General features: G+C 38.9%; 1 protein-coding gene across 1 annotated transcript in view; it reads right to left on the minus strand.

Moving 5' to 3' along the window:
• Positions 1-1133: 1133 nt before the first annotated feature.
• Positions 1134-19923, minus strand: part of LOC137278500 (phosphatidylinositol 4-kinase beta-like) — a 52826-nt gene continuing 34036 nt past the window's right edge. The window contains exons 3-15 of the mRNA XM_067810858.1: positions 15157-16031; positions 11085-11202; positions 10463-10734; positions 10127-10284; positions 9660-9750; positions 9038-9174; positions 8318-8548; positions 7599-7751; positions 7000-7182; positions 6255-6520; positions 5892-6027; positions 5447-5567; positions 1134-5093 (exon numbers count right to left, since the gene is read on the minus strand). Coding sequence (XP_067666959.1) covers positions 4909-5093; positions 5447-5567; positions 5892-6027; positions 6255-6520; positions 7000-7182; positions 7599-7751; positions 8318-8548; positions 9038-9174; positions 9660-9750; positions 10127-10284; positions 10463-10734; positions 11085-11202; positions 15157-15916 — 2811 coding nt within the window. The 5' untranslated portion in view covers positions 15917-16031 and the 3' untranslated portion in view covers positions 1134-4908. The remainder of the gene's footprint in view (positions 5094-5446; positions 5568-5891; positions 6028-6254; positions 6521-6999; positions 7183-7598; positions 7752-8317; positions 8549-9037; positions 9175-9659; positions 9751-10126; positions 10285-10462; positions 10735-11084; positions 11203-15156; positions 16032-19923) is intronic.

Here is a 19923-nt window from a genome sequence, read left to right on the forward strand (position 1 = left end):
CAATGAGCAGAATACCCCTGGAATCCCAAAAGACTGATGCCATCACCTTTCCAGAAGAAGGAACAGACTTGGCTTTCTTCGGAGCTGGTGAATCAAGATGCTTCCACTGTTTTGACTGTAGTTTTGTTTCTGGTTGAAAGTGATGTATCCAGGTCTCATCCATGGTTACAAATCGTGCCACAAAATCATCGGGATCTGCTTCAAAACGACGCAAATTGTCAAGGGACGTCTGGAACCTGACACGTTTCTGTTCTGCTGTCAAGAGCTTTGGCACCCATCTTGCAGAAACTTTAGTCATTCCTAATTCGTTGGTGATAATATGCTCAACCCTCTCATGAGAGATGCCCACTACTCTAGCAATATGTCGAGTAGTCAATCGTCGATCATCCATCAACATATCGAGCACTCTCGTGATGTTTTCTGGAGTGGTTGCTGTTGAAGGCCTTCCTGAGCGTGGGTCATCATCAAGGCTTTGTCTGCAGCCCACTTCTTTACTATGGAAAATGAAGGAGCATCATCCCCTAGAGTGGAGACCATGTCAGCATGTATCTGTGTTGGGGGACATCCCTTTCTTTTGCAAGTACTTGATGACTGCCCTGTATTCAGTTTTGTCCATTTCTGATGATTTCAGAGGGTAGGTTTACCAAAAGAGCTGTAGTTGAGATAAAACTATTAGTACGTTTGTAGTTCTTGTGTCTATGATTCACTAAATGATTGTCCTCATTGGTGGCAAACACCTGTCTCTACCTGGTGGGGAAAAACCACTCAGGCTGAGAACTTTTCAGCCAACCCTCGTAGGTAATGGTCTGCTCTGATATATGGAACTAGGTAATGGTCTGTTCTGATATATGGAACTACGTAATGGTCTGTTCTGATATATGGAACTACGTAATGGTCTGTCCTGATATGTGTAAATTTCGAATATATTTTTGAAAAATTTGAGTAAGCTATGATTTATGTAATGTATCTATTTACCATGTGCTATAGTCTTGTTCAAAACCTTTCCTTACAAACACTTAACCAGGTGTGTCCTCACAGCCCTTCTCTAAGGCTGAATCCTTCCTGTCTTGACCTCTATACACTGGCCTCCTGATAGGAATAAAGAGTCTTACTAAAAATCCGCAAAACTAAGCTTTCATCTTTCATTTGTTTTATTCATAAATAATATTTGAGCATCATGTAGTATTTACAGTTAAAACGTGGCAATGTACAGTAAAATGAGATGGCGGAAATGACAACACAACAAACAGCTACCTCTTTGACAAAATGGCTACTAGATCAGTATATGCATTTGGTGAATTTTCTTTTATCAGGTCAATATGACTACTGTTTAACAGGAAATTCTTGTCTCTTGACATTGATTAATATTAGAGTTTCAATGGTAGAGAAAGATTATGTGTGGATGTCTAATGACATGCTGGAATAAAATACAAATGGGATGATACAGAAATATTCTGTTCATATGCTGTTTTCAAACTATCTTGATGGAATAGGTACTCTTCTTTGATGTTTAACTATCACCATAGTCACTTGCAGACAAATTTTGAAGAAAAGCCCCCAAAATATTTTGTCAGAACCTTTCCCTAAAATCCATATCATCTAAATTCATAAGCATATCACCATCAAATTTAGTACAAAACATAGTTATCAAGTATTTCTTTATCTTTTCTTTAGCAAACTTTAACTTACAGTTATAGAAAGCTCACTCTGAAAGTTCCTATCTGACTTAGAGAACTCTTATGACATCTGCTGTAGACTGAAAGCCATGTTTTTGGCTTTCAACATCCTAAGAAAGAGTGTAGTACACATATTAAACTGACATTCAAAAGGAACTAATTAAAAACAACAGTGATATTTCAATGTTACGCCAATCACGCATCAAATCAAAATTATTAAGACTGAATAAGAAACTCTGGGACATATTATGTTATGGTCTGCTTTTCAACTCTGTCTATTTGCAGGGGTCTGTTGACGACTCTCTTGAGACTGCTTACTGTTAAAACAGACACTACACCAGAAATGAAAGCAATAAATTATTGACAATGACTGGACGACTCCCCATGTTTACTGGTAGGTGTCAACATGATAAAAACAAATAAAAAGAAAGATGATCATGACAATGACTTGGAAACATAACAAGTTTAAAATCCATGAGAATGTCCCTCAAGCTGTGCATGACGCCACCTCCCCTATACATTACAATACTTGGACACGCCTCTTTGTGCTGCAGTCTGATAATTTCATTAATGCCACATCCTTATTGCACTGACTCACATCAAAGAGCATGAGTGTTTAGATACTCATATCATACTCAGATATATCATTATCTCATCCTTCATGACACTATAACCAGTTCATTCCAGTGGATTACTCTACAAACACGACATAAATTGCTGTACATGTAAAAGGGACCATCTCAAAACCTTTTTGTACTGTTTCTCCAAAAGACATTTAATTACTGACACATACTGCAGTTAGACTAAACCTAACAACTAAGATTCCAACCATTTCACACCAAACCAGCAGTCCAAAGTTGGAAAGTTGTACCAAAATGTTTTGAGATTTCCCCTAATGTATCCATTAATGTATTACTTATAAGAATGTTAAGTAAGATGCTCATATTTACATGTGACCTTTGGCGATAATGCATATTTGTCAGAAGCTACAAAGCATCTGATTCGTTGACACACATTCATTCTCTCCCACTTTCTCTCTATTCTCAATGTCTCTCAATGTATTGCATTGGCTGGGGCATGACTAGCACAATGTGACGAAAACACTGTAAAGCTTCAACAGAAATCCTGCAATTTGGCAATCCTGCAATATTACTATATTATTAGACATGTTGAAAGTTTCTTACCCTTTCAATGAATATATTCATTCATCCAGATCACTCTTTCGAAGTGACATATTGTCTACATTACATTACTAGCCACTGAGACAATAAAAATGACTGGATGAATGTTTGGTGCATAAATAACTTCAGAAGAGAGTAAAAGCAATAAATCTTTTAAAGTGAATGTAGACTTGAAGCATATTAGACTGAATGTGAACAAGGTAAGGTCACTCGATTCCATATAGAACTTAAGCTCATTTTACAGAAAGTTTAACATTTATAGTTTAAAGCCTAACAGTGTGCAGGCTAAATATGATAAAATATAACTGAATTTGTAAAAATCTTAATAATAATTCAACATTTACACTAGACAACTGACTTTGCTGTTGCTCCTTACCCAGGATCCAAAATATGCAAACGTTGCTTCAGAAAATACTGATTCTGTTCTGAAAGATGACAGAGTGTTGATTAATTACCACACAGAAAACACAGTCTAATATCACTGACAACCACTGACATAAGGACAATCACTGTGATCAGAAACATGGAGGTAAAAAATAGCTCTAATGAAGATGGAAGATAATAGAAAAAATATATGCCATTTAATCCTACTGAGCGTAAGAGAGAGACAAGATCAGAAAGTGGGCCTCATATTTCTAAGACTGTCGTAACACCTTACAGGCAAAGCAAAAGCCAGAATATTTTCAGTTTGAAGGCCATCAATCAGTTTGTCAAGATTGTGAAATGTGCCCCAAAACATTGTATAAACAATATCCAACAAGGATTACCCATGCCTGTCTTGCTCAGAGCTAAGACCATGACTATAGTGTTGGGATCACCAAAGTTATCACCAACATGGTTAAACATGTATGAGTGAGTAGTACAACTGACAAGAGAGCCATTTTGAAACTGAACAATGTGACGTAGTGCACGTGGTACATTTATATAGGGTAGTACACAACAGCCGCTGTACCACATATCATGCTTGTACAGTCAGACATATATACACAGCAAATGAAAACCCTGAAAGGCCTGTGGTTCAAAAGTGGAATCATACGATGAACGAGGATGAACACATCCATAGTTCTTCTATCTTCTTTAGTACCTGTAGCACATACTCAATATCAACATCGTTGTGGAGGCCTAAAATGTGGTCAGTCCTGATCGGCCATGTTATCACTATGGTAATCTGTGAATCTTTGTTGAAGACTGTTCATTCTTATACTACCCTTCTCATCATCACAAAAGCATTTTCTAACACATGAGAGTTGTCATCGCTCAAACACCAGTTGCCAGTTGGGGTTTACAGCATTAATAGAAAGGAATCTTATTATGGTGAATCCTTCCCGTGCAATGTCTGAATCAAAGATACAAAGACTGGTGCTATCATTGTTCACAGTACACAAACATCCTTCCTGGGAATATGCATCATTTGTCCATCATGCTCATTAGACAGCCACAACATGCTTCAAACTGTGAGACACTACAGAATTATTTGGTACAGTGATGCCAAATTTGATGATGTTATGATATCTACAGATGAGAATCTGAAGGCATTTTATTCTACATCCACAACAGATGAGATGAAACAGCTCTTGCCACAGAAGTTGACAAAGTTGAAACAGTTGAAAATGTCACCAAATTCCCTATACAACCACACTTTCCTGGAAGAAATCACAGTGTCTGTCATCATATATTTATAATCATACATTCAGTATGATTCTTTTTCGAGGGAACATCCAAATGCCATGCTACAAAACCTCTCTGCAGGATCCCTTAATTTTCCTTTGCTGAACACTGTCTGTTCCTCTGCTGAACATTCATATTCGCCTGCTGAACACGGAGTGTTCCTCTAACAGCTCCATGTTTGAACACCAGCCCTTCTACTGCAGAACACCCATCTTTGATGTTGATTTGAGAGTCCCTTCTCTACCGAACACCAGTATGAGAACCTGGGTGTAATGAACCAGTTCTCTGGTGTAAATTCTGATTCACTGAAGGCTAGTACTGCTTGTTAACATGGAGTCTGCATCTTCTGGTGTTTGTAAGATTCACTGTCATTGGTTGTTGCTTCAGAGAATTCCATTGGTGAAGTATTGGAAGCCGTCATACAGTTTGGTTGTGAGTGAGTGGAGACTGGACTCCACCAGGTTGTCCACAAGGAGCTGCAGCTGTTCCTCGGTCAGGTTCAGGTGGAAGCGGTCCTTCAGCGCCCGCACTGTGCTGACTCCCTTGCTGAAACATGGCAGCTGGGACCCTGCAGCAGACAGAGGAGTTCTCATAGAATGCTGGCCGGTATAACAATAACATCAATAACAGAATCCACCACCAACATCAACAATAATCAACACCACCATCAACAACAACACCCACCACCCCCACCAACATCAACAAGAAGAAACCATTTACAACCTGATTCCCCTCAGGCGGCTTATACAATCAATAGTTTGTATAGGGAAAGATGGAAAATCTTGCTGGTTTTTAATAAGTAACAGCTTGTTCCAGCAATGAATATCCTCATGTTTTACAAAGTCAACAGTTATTATCTTAATCAGGATCAGACGACTATATTCTAACATGTCTTGTACTGTTTCCCATGTTCTTCCCTACCTGTCTGCATGATCTCCACGATGGGCAGGATCTTGTCCATGTGTTTCCGGGACACACAGAAGCCTTGCAGCAAGAGGATCTTGAAATACTCGAACATGTCACTCCCCAGGCCGCCCATCACCTGTACACATTAACACATACACTTTAGATGTTGTCCAGGAGGAGGTCCACAAGTAACAGCTTGTTGACAGTCTTGTCAAAAATGGATAATCTGATATGTGGAAAATGTCCAAACAACACAATTTTCATGTAAATGGTGATAATGAATAGAAAAACAAAAACAATTTCCTACCCACACTTTACCCGACCCCCATCCCCATGAATCCCAAACAAGTACTTCCCTAGTTCATTCCCCAGTACACTAAATACTTTTCAGCCAAAAATATATCTGATCTAAAAGCAGGACTTGTAAGGACAAGGACGGATAAAGGAGACTTTGTGTTACCTCAACAAACTCATGGGTGAGTTTAAATGGTGAGTTCTCAAAGCCCAGATTCTTCCCTGGAGAGCTGGACAGGATGAATCCAAAGTCGATGTGGACAATGTGACCCTCTGAATCCAACAGGATATTCCCATTGTGTCTGCAAAAACAAGTGGTCAGAGTTATCTCCCTTGACATTTCGCGATCTACACAACTGGGGTATGATGACGTGTCTCTTAAGTCAGTAAGCCTGACCACCGATCCTTGAGCTGGAAACATGACTAAACCCAATTTCTACTGGCTATCACAAATTGATGTCGGATTTCAACAGGGATGTTACCTGACAACGTGCTGTGGTGACTGCTGTTGACATCAGCATTTGCTTACCTGTCTTTCACTTGCATGAGGTAGCACACCAAACAGTAACCAGCACAACTCTGTACAAAGTTCTTTTGAGCCGTTAAAAACCCTTCTGATGTTGTAGGTCCGAACTCATGAATGAAATAATCCAGCAGTGACTTCTTGCTGTGCTTCTTGATTTGATGCAGAGACACAGCATTCCTGACAGGCTCAATCATCCCGCTGTCATTGGATGTCACCACAATCTTGTAGGGCTGGATCCGCAGTGGCACATGCTCCAGTTCCCATATACTCTAGAAGAAGGAACACACAACACTGTAGACGAAACATGTCTGTACATGTGGGCTGAGTTACCTCAGTGAGCCTTCTCCAGGACCAAACATCAGCAACAACATCCAGCCAGCAGTCACTGACACTTGACCTTTAATCTAAATAGGGGAACAAGGTAGCCATACATGCTGAAGATAAGATACCACCTACTGAATCAGGTTTTCGAATGGATGAAATTCTGTACGAAAACAAGACCCAAAAGATCTCTATCTCTGTGGAAGATGTTTCTAGGTTTTCCCTCAGACACTTTTGAACTGAAGTCTGTCAAACCAAACAATAATTCACCTAAAAGAATTTTCTGTATGGATAGCTTAAGAACAGTCAGTGGGCATGTTAAAGAGAGTTTCCATCACATGTTTGACTCATCCTAGACATTTTTTATCATAAGTAAAACATTTCACAGCAACGGCCTCTGTAGTGTCACAGAGACAAGTGTACTGACCTTTAGTTGTTGTAGAACCTGATAAACCAGGAGCTCTTGTCGGAGGTCATCACCACACTTGATGATGACAGACAACAGTCGCCAGTTGTGAAGGTGACCATACGGGGAGGACTCTCGGATCCTCTCGACCTTCTCCTCCCAAGGTTCTTTCAAGGCTGCAGCAGACGGGTCCTCAGGGTCGCGCTGGAATGTGCATCATTTGAGAGAAGTCAATGGAAGATATTTCACTATGCTGTTCTGCTCTTCTCTGATATCAATGTAAACAGGCATTACATTGTAGCATGAATATTCTCTGGGTCTTTCACACCGTACACAAATGCTCTAACTGACAAGCTGCTGGGTTGCCCAGCAAAATGTGTATGTATTTATCTGTTTGGATCATGTTGCATCTAATATTTTCATTTGAAGGATCAATACCAGGGTTAAAGCATCACAATCCCTGAGCAGCATTATAGAAACACCCCTGTAACCAACACCAACAACTGCTTCAGAAATGTTTCAAAAACAAGAAAAGTAAAATCAAGTTTACAAGTAGGAAACCCCACATAACACCATTTTGGCAAAAATGGTAAATAGACGTCATATTAAATTATACACACCTCAAACTTCCCTTTTGGAGCAGATATATTCTCGGACAGCCTCCTTCTGATGTCCCCTGCTGCGATGTACACAGGGTCCTTACTGTCTGCACTCGTTGAACTCTCGGTGGACATCTGGGATATTGTGTCACTGGACCGGCACTTCATTGCAAACTGAAGAAGAGACAACACATTGTTCTCAACCTCAGAATCACACATACTCCTATTAAAGTAGTGCAAAAACTACACATATAAGACTTTAGTTGTATAATTAAATCAGATCTCTGGTCACACTATTATCACTTTCCGTCACATGTGTATACTGATGGCTGGATTTACAAAAAGTGTCTTTTTCCAGTTCAACTATTGTTAGATAAGAGGCATGAACAGATATTATCAAAAAATGCACCAAATATAAAAATCAATCTATGTCAATAATTCAACAAATGCTAATTATTAAAGGCTAACATCTAACAACAGTTTGTGCGAAATACTTTCAAGCCTACAAGCTCTGACTTGTAATATACATAAGTTTCATTTTAAAATATTTGGACTAAAATAACATGACTTGATTCAGGCTGCTAGCTAGTGGCAAAACTGCTTCTTTGGCATTGTTATTGTTGAGATAGTCAACGCCTTTCACACACACACACAAAAAAAACAGATTATTTTTCCCTTCCTAAATGTTAAATATGAACGAAATGCAAACAAGTGCCAACTTTCTATGGCATGTGACTGACCTGGATGATCTCATCATCTTCTTGTGACCAGCAGTCCGCGTCATCAAAGTCTCCGTTCATGGAGTAGACGCTGAAGTCAGGTTTGGGGGAGCCGTTGGTACGCGTAGCATAGTGAGACAGGTCCTCCTCTGAGCGAGTGAAGCGAAGTGTGTTTTCCAGCAGCTTGAGGGGCACCTGGCTTGAAGCTGTGTTCTCACACTCCAGAATTTCAACATACAGCAGGTACGGAGCCTGGCACCAATCAAACATGACAGGTGTCAAAACATCTCACAAATACTATAATTTTAAAACACAAAATGTAGGTACGCCTTATTTCAGTAAAAAGAAATATGAATGTACTGTTAGAGTATAATTTGTCATGAACGTTGAGTACAATACAGGACAAATAAATGAGTTTTGGTCAAAACCTTGATATGGACCCATATCACTGTCAAAAGCCTTGGACTGATAATATGTGCAAAATAAAGATTTGAGGTTTCCAACAAGAAAGAAGAAGTACTCAATAAGAAGTTTTGTCTTCAAGTAAAAATATTTGTTTAAAATCAACAGATGCATGAAAATGCACATCTAGTTGCTGAATTGTTCACAAATACTTTTTGTTATCATCACAAATCAATATTTGCCACTGATGCTATGAAGTGGTTAAGTTATCATGAGGTTTACAACTGCAGGTTCTACAGCTTTCCTGAGTGTATTGAGATTTTATCACCCTCTACTTACCTTCTCCTTGGAGTTGAGCACAACAGCTTGTGTATGGGGTATCCTGACAATATGGTGGTCCTGTGCTGCTATTGGAAGCCACACACGAGCAGGGAGGTTAAGGTTTAACATAGCAAGCTCTGCGATCAGGCGAGATGCTAGAATAACAAAGAAGGAAAGAAATGTAGCTCTGTAGTTGAAATTATAAATAAACTAAATGATAAGCCAAGAACAAATCACTGGCTGAGTTGTGAAATGAAATATTATTATATAAGTTCCGTTTTACAGTTATTCACAGAGACCATGAGAAGTGAGTGAGTGAGTTTAGTTTTATGCCGCATTTAGCAATGTTCCAGCGATATCACGGCGGGGACACCAGAAAATGGGCTTCACACATTGTGCCTATGTGGGGAATCGAACCCGGGACTTCGGCATGACGAGCGAACGCTTTATCCACTAGGCTACCCCACCGCCCCCATGAGAAGTAACCTTCAGAGATAATAATCATGTGATATACTGAGACATTTTGGTTTCACACTGCTGTGAACAGTATTTCTGCCATGACACCAAGTGTCAGCTCGTAGGATGAGAGACCGAACTGAAGCAGAAGCATGTTCAGAAAAGTGAGCAGAGATTCACTTACTTCTTAGTTCTTTGGTAGGAAGGAGCTGTAGTCTACTGCCGATGTTCATCAGAGCCTGGACAAACTCATTCTGGGGCATGAGTCGTGGAGCCTGGAAAGGGAGGTAATATCAGACAACGCATACTCAAGTGCACCTACAACAGATTATCTCCCTTCCATTACACTAAGCACCAGTCTTACCTATATTCTAGTAGGTTACCATCTCTAAAACCGAGCCATGTGTAGAGGCGAAGGTGGTTAAGAGGGCCTGCCAAAACTTGTCACAACAATAGAACAGACGGTGCATCAAAAAATAAATCAGGTTTCAACAAAAATATGAATGTAAAGTTTCCATTTCATACCTAAGTGGGAGATTGAAATATGTTGGCGCGTGCCAAACAACTATCTGCAACTTACATGCTACAGTTGATTCTACTGATTTCAAACGATGGAACAAGACAAAGTCTGCAAGCAGAGTCAAGACTTACATCGCACATACACAGCGTCTCCTTCCCTGTCAGGTCGTTGAGGACAGCCTCAGAACTCTGGTGGCAGGTGCACCCATTGTCGAAGGCTCTGCCGGATGCCAGGTCTCCGGCCACAGACTGCATGTTGGGTGTGCTGTCACTGTGCCGCAGATAGATACCTGGAACACCAATCAAATGTAGATATGCCCACTATTAGAGGGTAAATCATGAAGTTAAGGACATTTGAGTCATGTTACAGACGGCTCTCAAATCAGACCTCGAACAATCCAACATCAAGAGTAAGTGAGTGAGTAACTAGTGTTTAAAAGTCTTGCCACACAAGAGTGACCTAGCTACCTGTAGCATCTGACTTTGATCGATGATGAGTTTTCTTCACTGTCATTAACGAGTTGGGAGTGGCCCCAGGTAGAATCATCCCGTGATGGGTGGGGCTTGTGACAGTAGACTGACTCTTGGAGTGTTGTTTCGGGGGACGTAATTCCTCATTAAGGATCATATTTTTTAACTTGACACCCTGTGAGTTTTTCCATGAAGGTTTGAGGACGTCTGCTGAGTATGCCCCGAGCAGCCAGCATGCCATGATGGAGAAGTCTACACTGTTCCGACACCTACAGTAAATATACACATAAAAACATTAAATAAGTTCAAATGTTCCTGTTAGAAGACGATTTCATTCAAGGTTTACTTTGTTACTGTCCATTTCTCCAGGGAAACATAAAATACCACACAAATATGCAGTTCACAAATGGCTAACCAAACACCTCATTAATGAGAATTACCACACACCTACTTTAACCTCACAGCCCCATGTAACTGTACCTTGACTTAAGGCTTCACTTGTGCCACGCCATTAGAAATGGTGTGAACCAAGCTGTGGCAGCAACCAGGTATTTATTACATTGTAGTGGTGATACAACAAAGTACAAGGGATGAGGTCTTGGTAAAACCCTGGACTGACCTGTGCACTAAGTAGGGATGTATGGCCTCAGCGACATCATGCATCTGAATGTACATGTTGAGCAACTGGGGTAAATAGAAGTCAACATCCTCATCACGGAAACTGAACATTTTGTTACCTGGAAACAAGAACACAATACACATGTAAGATTTGTTTCTTTGTTGTTCAGTGTCCCTCTTATCAGTATTTCTCCTTGATGGCGATATCTTGTAAATAATGTCACCTGTGGTAGAGTGAGTGAGTGAGTGAGTGAGTGAGTGAGTGAGTGAGTGAGTGAGTGAGTGAGTGAGTGAGTGAGTTAGTTTTGTTTTACGCTGCACTCAGCAATATTCCAGCCATGTGGTGGTCTGTAAATAACTGAGTCTGGATCAGACAATCCAGTGAAAAACAACATGAGCATCCGTCAGCACAAATTGGCAATCGATGACGTGTCAACAAAGTTGTCGAACCTGACCACCCGATCACGTTAGTTGCCTCTTATGAAAAGTATAGTCGCCTTTAATGGCAAGCATGGGTTGCTGAAGGCCTATTCTACCCTTGGACCTTCATAGGTCTCCCCTGTGGTAGACAATACATTGATATCCTCATTATATCCAGGCCATCAGGATCGGATGCCACACTCTGAACCAGGTCACAAAGCTTGTCCAACTGTCTATGTGGTCACAAGCTAGCTGTGGACCCAGTGTGATGGGGAATCTCTGAATCAGTTATTATTCCCAGATTCTCCCTTATGCCAATGAAACATATTCTTACTCCTTGCTCCTGGGGACTTGTTAACAGTCAAATGTTTCATGTTCACACTGTCCATGAACTATAATATACTTAGCAAGGATATACCTAGCAAGAATGAACAAGTTTACTTTTATGTCGCACTCAGCAATATTCCAGCAACTGGGTAGTGGTCTGTAAATAACGGCGTCTAAACCAGATAATTCAATGATCAACAGTATGAGCGTCAATCTTCACAGTGTGTTTACGATGATGTGTGTCAACCAAGTCCGCGAGCCTGACCACCCATCCCCTTAGTCATCTCTTACAACAAGCATGGGTTACTGAAGATCAATTCCAACCCTGATCTTCATGAGTCTCACTCCTTACAAGCACGGGTTACTGAAGATCAATTCCAACCCGAATGTTCATGGGTCCTGGACATGAAGAAATATAACTGCATCATTATGTGCAACCTATTGTCTCAAGGCATGGAACTACCAATGTGAAAGCTGTTCATATCTTTAATGTGTATAGGATGGTCTATGACCATAATATCGTTATAATCTAGAGATATAAATGCATCAATTTTCAAATCCATCACCATGATCACATGTAATGATGTAAAAAAGATCTTCACATGTGCTCTTTTGATCATACTTATGCCCACAAGAAAATGACTACTGCTCCTTTTTTGAACTTGATGAATGCCATTTTACCATGTACTAGATATTAGGTAATAAGCAGTTGTAACATAAAGATGTTCCCATATTTTTTGTTGAGATTGATGACAACCATTTCAATTTCTGAATTCCAAGGTGTATGTCATCAATCACACAGAGCGTTAAGCTGTTTGTTAAGATTACTTTGAGAAAGGTCATTTATCACTGTCTTCAGTTTATTCACATCATCACAAGATATTTTATTTTTCTATGAAGTTTTATTAACTGAGGCAATATGATTTATACTGTGACACTAGTGCTATCATTAATTTTGGTTGGACCCATTCATCAACATTGGTAGCGTCTATCTCACATCCATGTGACCTTGAGTTGTGAATACCCGACTACTACACCACAGTGACTTTTCGAACGCAAACAGACAACTCTTATGGGCCATTCTTCTCAATCACTTACATATTTGAAAAAAAGTCTTTGAAAGTTTTGATTCCCCATATGGGTACAATGTTTGAAGCCCATTTCTGATATCCTTGGCTAGTGATATTGCTCTCATATTGACAAAAGTGGCATTAAAACTAAACACACTCTTTCCTAGAAAATGAACTATCTTCAGTTCATTACCAGTATACCCTGTTCAAATTTAGGGCGAAAACCTAACAGTATGTGATTGAGAAGTACTGAAGTCAGTGTTTCTGTTTTAAGGTGATGAAGGTCTAAGTTTTAACCTTTCGGTAAAACTGACATAGAGTGGTGGCAAGTCTGGAGACAACAAAAGGGTGAATCTGGCCCTGTAACGATCCGAGAAACATTTAACTCAGCAAATTTAGGTGCTTTCTCCACCTGGTGCACTTTGTTCCTCTACAAACTGATTTATGCTGTACAGCAGTGTAACATTGTTCCCTGTTCACATGCACAACATGTACTCATCAAAGGTATTCTGCTCATGTGTAACTATAGATATGTGTCTGTTTGTACTTCCCATATGTTCACATGAAGACTCGTGTGTAAATGAAATCACGCTGTATGGCTCACATATTCAGCAGTCATTGCAAACATGCAAGGTCATTTTTCAATTGGAGTCAAATGAGAAGAGTGTTTACTTTAATCTTGAAATGAACCAACATATGCTTGATTTTATTTTGTACAGACAAATTTGACTCCATCAAACCCAAAGAAAACACAGTCTGCTGAGCTATGTCCACTTAAAAATTTGATATTCCAGTATACTAACAGGTTCAATGAGTAACTGAACTGTTATCAGTTTGTTTGGTGTTGACAAATTAAGACATGAATTATTTACCCTAACTTTGCTTAACTGTTTACATGATAACATATACTGTACAGTACAAGTCACTGAAGCACATACTCCAGAGATGGACCATTTTGTAACTCTCAAACATGACAGTTGTAAATTCACCATGTTGACATTTCACAGCCAGCATCGCTTGAATGACATCCTTCAATGTTATATATTCGTTAATATAGGTACATCAATACCTAAATGGATGCAACCATCTAGTGTCACGGTGGACTCTCACTGCCCTCTCAACCCTGGTTCCCTAGGCTTCCAAGTACAGCCTTCCCTATGGCAAAACCCAACACTTCCCATGATTATATGGTTAAAGCTTGTCCTGTACATGGTGAACATGTGCTTAATATATCAATTTCCAGAGCAGATACAGATCACTATCTGCATGCAATCTAAACATACATAGTAATTACATGGAAACCTAATCAAGGCTTTCAAGGCAAACATGAAAACGAGTTGTTGGCTTAACATGAAAGAGGTGACGTGATTTGCTGCTAAACAAACATGTTCGAGATACTACAGCAATTTTAATACCACTGTCAGGAAATAATGATATCCTGTACAATACGTCTCAGTCAGAGCGTGATCTAATCAGGGTAATGGAAAAAGGTCTACACTTCAAAGGCAGGGGCCACACTGATACAGATCATTGTGATACACATCATTGTGATACAGATCATTGTGATATAGCGATAATACATAACGGTAAGAAACTGAGCAAGGTTCTGGAGCTTTGGATGTCAGCTGCAGTAGTGTTTCAATCTAGGGACCTCATACATACTCCAAATGCAGTATCATGTTTAATATTTCATTTAAGACCATGATCATTGATGTAATTAGCTTCACACCTCAAGAAACATTTATTTTACAATAACATTCCTCTCATTGTAAGAATTCCTGATTTATGTGCAGAATATGCTCGAATTCAAAACAAATTATTCCAAATCTTCATGAACAAATCACTGATATTTTCCCCTAAAATAAAGTGATCAGCATGAATATTAACATGGAAGCTCTGGAATGAACATACCCTGCAGAGACAGCATCACTGGGATAAGGTTTTTCGTCACTGTGAGGATATGTTGTTTTCATTCATCAAGGGTCATACATTGAATGATGAGAACTTTGATGGGCAAATTTGAGACATGTTCAATATATATAACATTCCACATATATCGCTGTGTTTATCAGCGTGTCAATTGTTGGATTGACAACCCAAGTGACCTTGATCACCCATAAGCACATCATTGAGTATAATCCATATTCCACCCACAATTTAAGATATCAGAAGTAACTACAGTGGTATTAACTGATATATACGTTTTCTAAAGAACATGTACTCTGATGTGAGGGTATAATGTAAAGTAGTACCTACCTAGGTAAGTCTGAACACCAGGCTCCTTTGAGTTGAATAGATATGAAATAGCTATAGACATGTCAAAAAGTTTCGATTCGAACAGCCTCAACAGCCATGATTGGCGAGGTGCTGGCTTTGACTTTGGTTTGACAGTTCCAGGTAGAGGTGGTTTGTCTTTGAGATTCTTATCTTTGCTAGATCTACAACTAGTAAATGGATGTCTTAAGTGTAGTGACAGTCGCACTCCTTTCTTAGGATCCAACTTTTTGTCATCCTCATCAGCCTTAGTCCTCTCGGAATCACTGCCTTGAACGGAATCCACATGAATGGATTCCTCCAGAGTGGCATCCCCCTGTATGGGGTCCACGTGTTCCACTTCCTCTGTGACACGTGGGAGAGGACCAATACATACTGGAACAGTCACTAGCTGGTTGTCGTCATCACCCTCTACTACATCTACACTGTTGGTATGTTCTCCTGAGGAGCAGGATTGATCTGCAACTTCTGAAGACTCCTCTCCATCCTCCTGATGTCCATTACACTGATGTTCTGATGGGGCCTCATCATTAGGGGAGATAATTTTTGGTAAACCATTCGGAAGGAAACCATTCTCCAAATTCAAAGAATCTACATCAGCCATTTTACATTTTTCGATGTAGTTGCCATTCACTTCGAATCTGCCCTTCGGATGAATCGCTGCTTGATGGATTTGAACATGGAGTGCAGAGATCTTATTCTTTATCTTGACTTCGGTCCCCATCCCTCCTGGCTGAAGCATGGTCTAGAGAGAGACACCTGCCATGCTAGCTGTGGTGCAAGTCTTTCCTTGAGATTGCCCACATCGATCAGGGGCAGCACTGTGATGTCTTCTTCAGTACCACTTGATGTCCTCGCTGCAAAATAAAATACTTCTCTTAGAATAAGGAATCAGCAGTGGGTGAAATTAACATGGGTTTTGGGCTTGTGTAAATTGCACCTTTTACCAGTGTTCCAAATTACAGACCCCATGCCCTCAGTAAATAAAGTACAATCAACTTTATGCAGGAACTTTTCAGAGCATTCAATGCAATAACACAAATCTATAAATTAAAGCCTCTCCTTCTATATCGGTCATGGTATAAGTGCAGTACAAACCATTGTTGCAAAGACAACATTAGCTGGAACTAATAAATACAAAAGCGATTAACATGTATCGGAAACTCTTAAGTCCAAGATTTCAAAGGAGCACTTTTTATTGACATTAGCTGCAGACTTGGGGATGAATATTTGCCTCTGAGGTCTAGGTTAATCGATATAATTCTTTCATGTATAATGAACGAGCCAGCAAGTAGAATGTCAACGATTCAGTTCGATTAATCAAAAATCAAAACTAAGGTGTCAGATTTGATTCGATAACCCTTACCACTACTATGATCTGATATTTAAATACCAATTTAAATTGTTTCCACACAGTCAGAACAAAATTCTGACTCCTACTCAAGCAGTTTTGAGTGCTGAAGTTCAGCGAGACTTGACTCGTTATCCATTGAGAACATGTTGTTGTTAGAAGACATCGCCAACTTGACGATGAATTCCACACTACAAAAGCTGACACTGAGAGTTAAATAAAATCTGATGTACTCACTTGTATTAAGAATCGAATCAAAATAATCGAATTGAGGGTCCGTTATGAAAAATCGGTTCGAATTGACATCAGAGTGAATGGCCATAGCCTTTTCAGCAAGCGGTTAATATATCTTAACAAGAAGCAGTACAAATAGGCTTTACATGTTTTCTATGTAGGGAACTGAACCCAGGCCTTTGGTTTGAAAGGCGAATGCCTTAATGTCAAACTACCCATCAGCACCATTCACAGGTTATCCATAATGTGAGTTTCTTTCGGTGGATCCTGCCCACTGTCATATAAAAAGTGAAATGAAAGAAATGTGTTTCTGACACAGGATCCTTCACTTATGATAACATATTGTCTGAAATAGCAAGGGGCATAATGTTATTTGCGGCATCATGAACTGTGCAGGACAATGACAAGATGTAACAAATAACTAGTGCTTCAATGTCTTGCCACAAATATGAAAGCATATGGTTTTTACGCTGCTTTTAGCAATATTCCAGCAATATGGAGTTTAGTGTTAGAGTTAATCTTCAGTAATGCCTGCTTGTCATAAGAGGCAGCTAATGGGATTGGGTGGTCAGACATGTCATTGCATCCCTATTGCATAGGTCCATGTTCATGTAGGTAATCACTGGATTGTCTGGTTAAGACTCAGTTGTTTACACACTGCCACAATATAGCTGGAATATTGCTGAATATGGCATAAAACTAGTCTGAGGCACTAATATTACTGCAATAGATTAGATAAGTCACATAAATTGATGTTGCCACATTGTCATTGAAAGTTATGTAAAACAATATTATTTGAGTATAAGAAATGATATTTGTATTGGAGACTAAATCAAGAAAATGCAACCCCTGAGAATCTGCATAGTCAGCACATTTTTACTCTGAAAAATACTTTACTGTGACATGAACATTGGCAGGAATGTTTGCTGACACTGCACCTCTACATCTTAGAACACAATGGGGAGAATTCTTCATGATTATCTTCTTTAAACAGAGATCAAGTCAAATATTTGACATTTGCACAGAAAACCCTTAATGTCAACAAACATTGGTTTGGGAAAGTCCCAAAATTTGCCAGATTCCAACGCAACCTATTTCCAGTGTTTTACCACATCTCAAAATAATCTGGATTATATTCCATTGTACATAATCAAAACCATCAAACGTGTGTATCGCATCACTGTTTGGACTCAGACCTTGACATGCCATGATTCAACAGTAATGGCTTGATTGCTGTAGTTACATGAAAGCTAATAACAGTTCAACTTATAGACTTCCCTTTACCAAGTGTACATCATCAAATCAAAAAAAGCAGTTTTTGTGGAGACATGGATAGACTTCATCCCCTATTTCACTATCATCAGAGAGAAATCCCAAAAAATTTATCTTAGTTGAAATGTCTCTAAAAATAAAAAAACCCCTATGAAATACAAAAACAAAATATGAGATGCATGTGTTTTGAGTTTCTATGAAAAACATACGCATGCTAAATGACTTTTGTGCAGTGATTTTGAGAAGAAGTGGATAAAGTACACCCCCTGTTGTATGGGACGGCCATCTGTAGAAGTGACATAATTAAGAAATTGGATGAACAAGGTATGAGATGCACATCTTTAATAGTCCCAAAGAAACACATGTAGAAGCTCAATAAATTCTTCTGAGCAGCTTTTGTGGAGAAGTGGACAGACTTCATAACACCATGTTCAGAGAGAAATTCAACAAAATTTATGTAGGTTCAAACGGCACTGAAACTAGACAAATAAATAAAATACAAGGTCAAAATATGAGATGCACACCTTTAGAGTCCCTATAAAGCATATGTGTAATGTAAATGAATTCCATAGCATACTTTTTCAGAAGTGGATAATTTACACCTCCCCTTTACACTATATTCAGAGAGAAATTAAAAAAATATTATATAAGTTCAAATGGCATTAAAACCGAAAAAATGTATATAATACAAAATCAAAATATGAAATGCACACCATTAGGGTCCCCAGAAAGCCAATGTATAAGTTCATTGAATTCCACTGAGCAGGGGCATAGAAATGCAACTATTCCATTCCACGAGCAAACAATGAAACTATAATGTTATCAAGGTCTTATCTGTAATGGATGCATACAATTATTGAACTAGGTCAATTTTCTCCATTTCAAATCATCAAAATTTTGTGGTGAAATTTACAGCTGTTCAAACAATACAAAATATTAAATACATACTTTCTGATAAACTTAATAAACACACTTTTTCTTAATATCATAATATATTAAGATCCTTATTTCCATGGGATATTTGTTTTACTATTTGTTGAAAATGAGCTTGTGTGTCAAAAGCTGTCTTCGCAAACAAGCAACATTATTTGTCCACATCCATAGATTGTATTGTACCCTCCATTGTTAGAATAAATTATCCTAAAGCAGCATGAATCATATAAACAAAATATCATGGTAACAAGACCATTACATTCAAAACTGTCAGTCTTTATCACACAGTCAGTGAATAAAATCTGTCCAGTTTTCAGCATTCATTCATAATATGTTTGTGGAATACTAAAAAATGTGAACAATTGTCACATGCTTTTAGTTTTTTTTGCTGAAATGATCAATTATACTATTTTGGTCTTTGTACAAAAAGAACATTGTAAGGCACGTAGGTTGACTGATTCTATAGTCTACAAATGAACCCAATCAATATCCTGAACGTCACGAGGAAAGGGTTGTATTAACATCTTGCACGTCCAACAATAAGCTTTACGTACATACCTGGAGATTTAGCCTAAATATAACCAAGGCAATAACTCTCAAGTGGTGCAGCTGTTCAAGTAACCTTGACGACATTGAATGCTGAAGAAAAACACAGAGCTCTAGATGAGCTTTTCAGTTTTCGCAATCTGGGTATTTTACACATGGTGTTTTAAACAGGCACAATAAATGTTCAATGGGTACTCAAATATCCCAATATCCATACTTTTTTTTAAAAATATGGGTATTTTCTATGTCAGTAATTTAGAAAATTTTAGAATTGTTTGTTCTTCAGACATTAACAAGTTCACTGTTTACAGTGATATAAGTATGAAGTTACTGTATTATTTGACGTGTAGAGTCTTGGCATACCATCACTAGGCATACCATCACTAGCCTTCACACTTGTTAGGGACATTTAC

The sequence above is a fragment of the Haliotis asinina genome, chromosome 3 (genome assembly GCF_037392515.1).
Source record: "Haliotis asinina isolate JCU_RB_2024 chromosome 3, JCU_Hal_asi_v2, whole genome shotgun sequence".
Taxonomy (NCBI): domain Eukaryota; kingdom Metazoa; phylum Mollusca; class Gastropoda; order Lepetellida; family Haliotidae; genus Haliotis; species Haliotis asinina.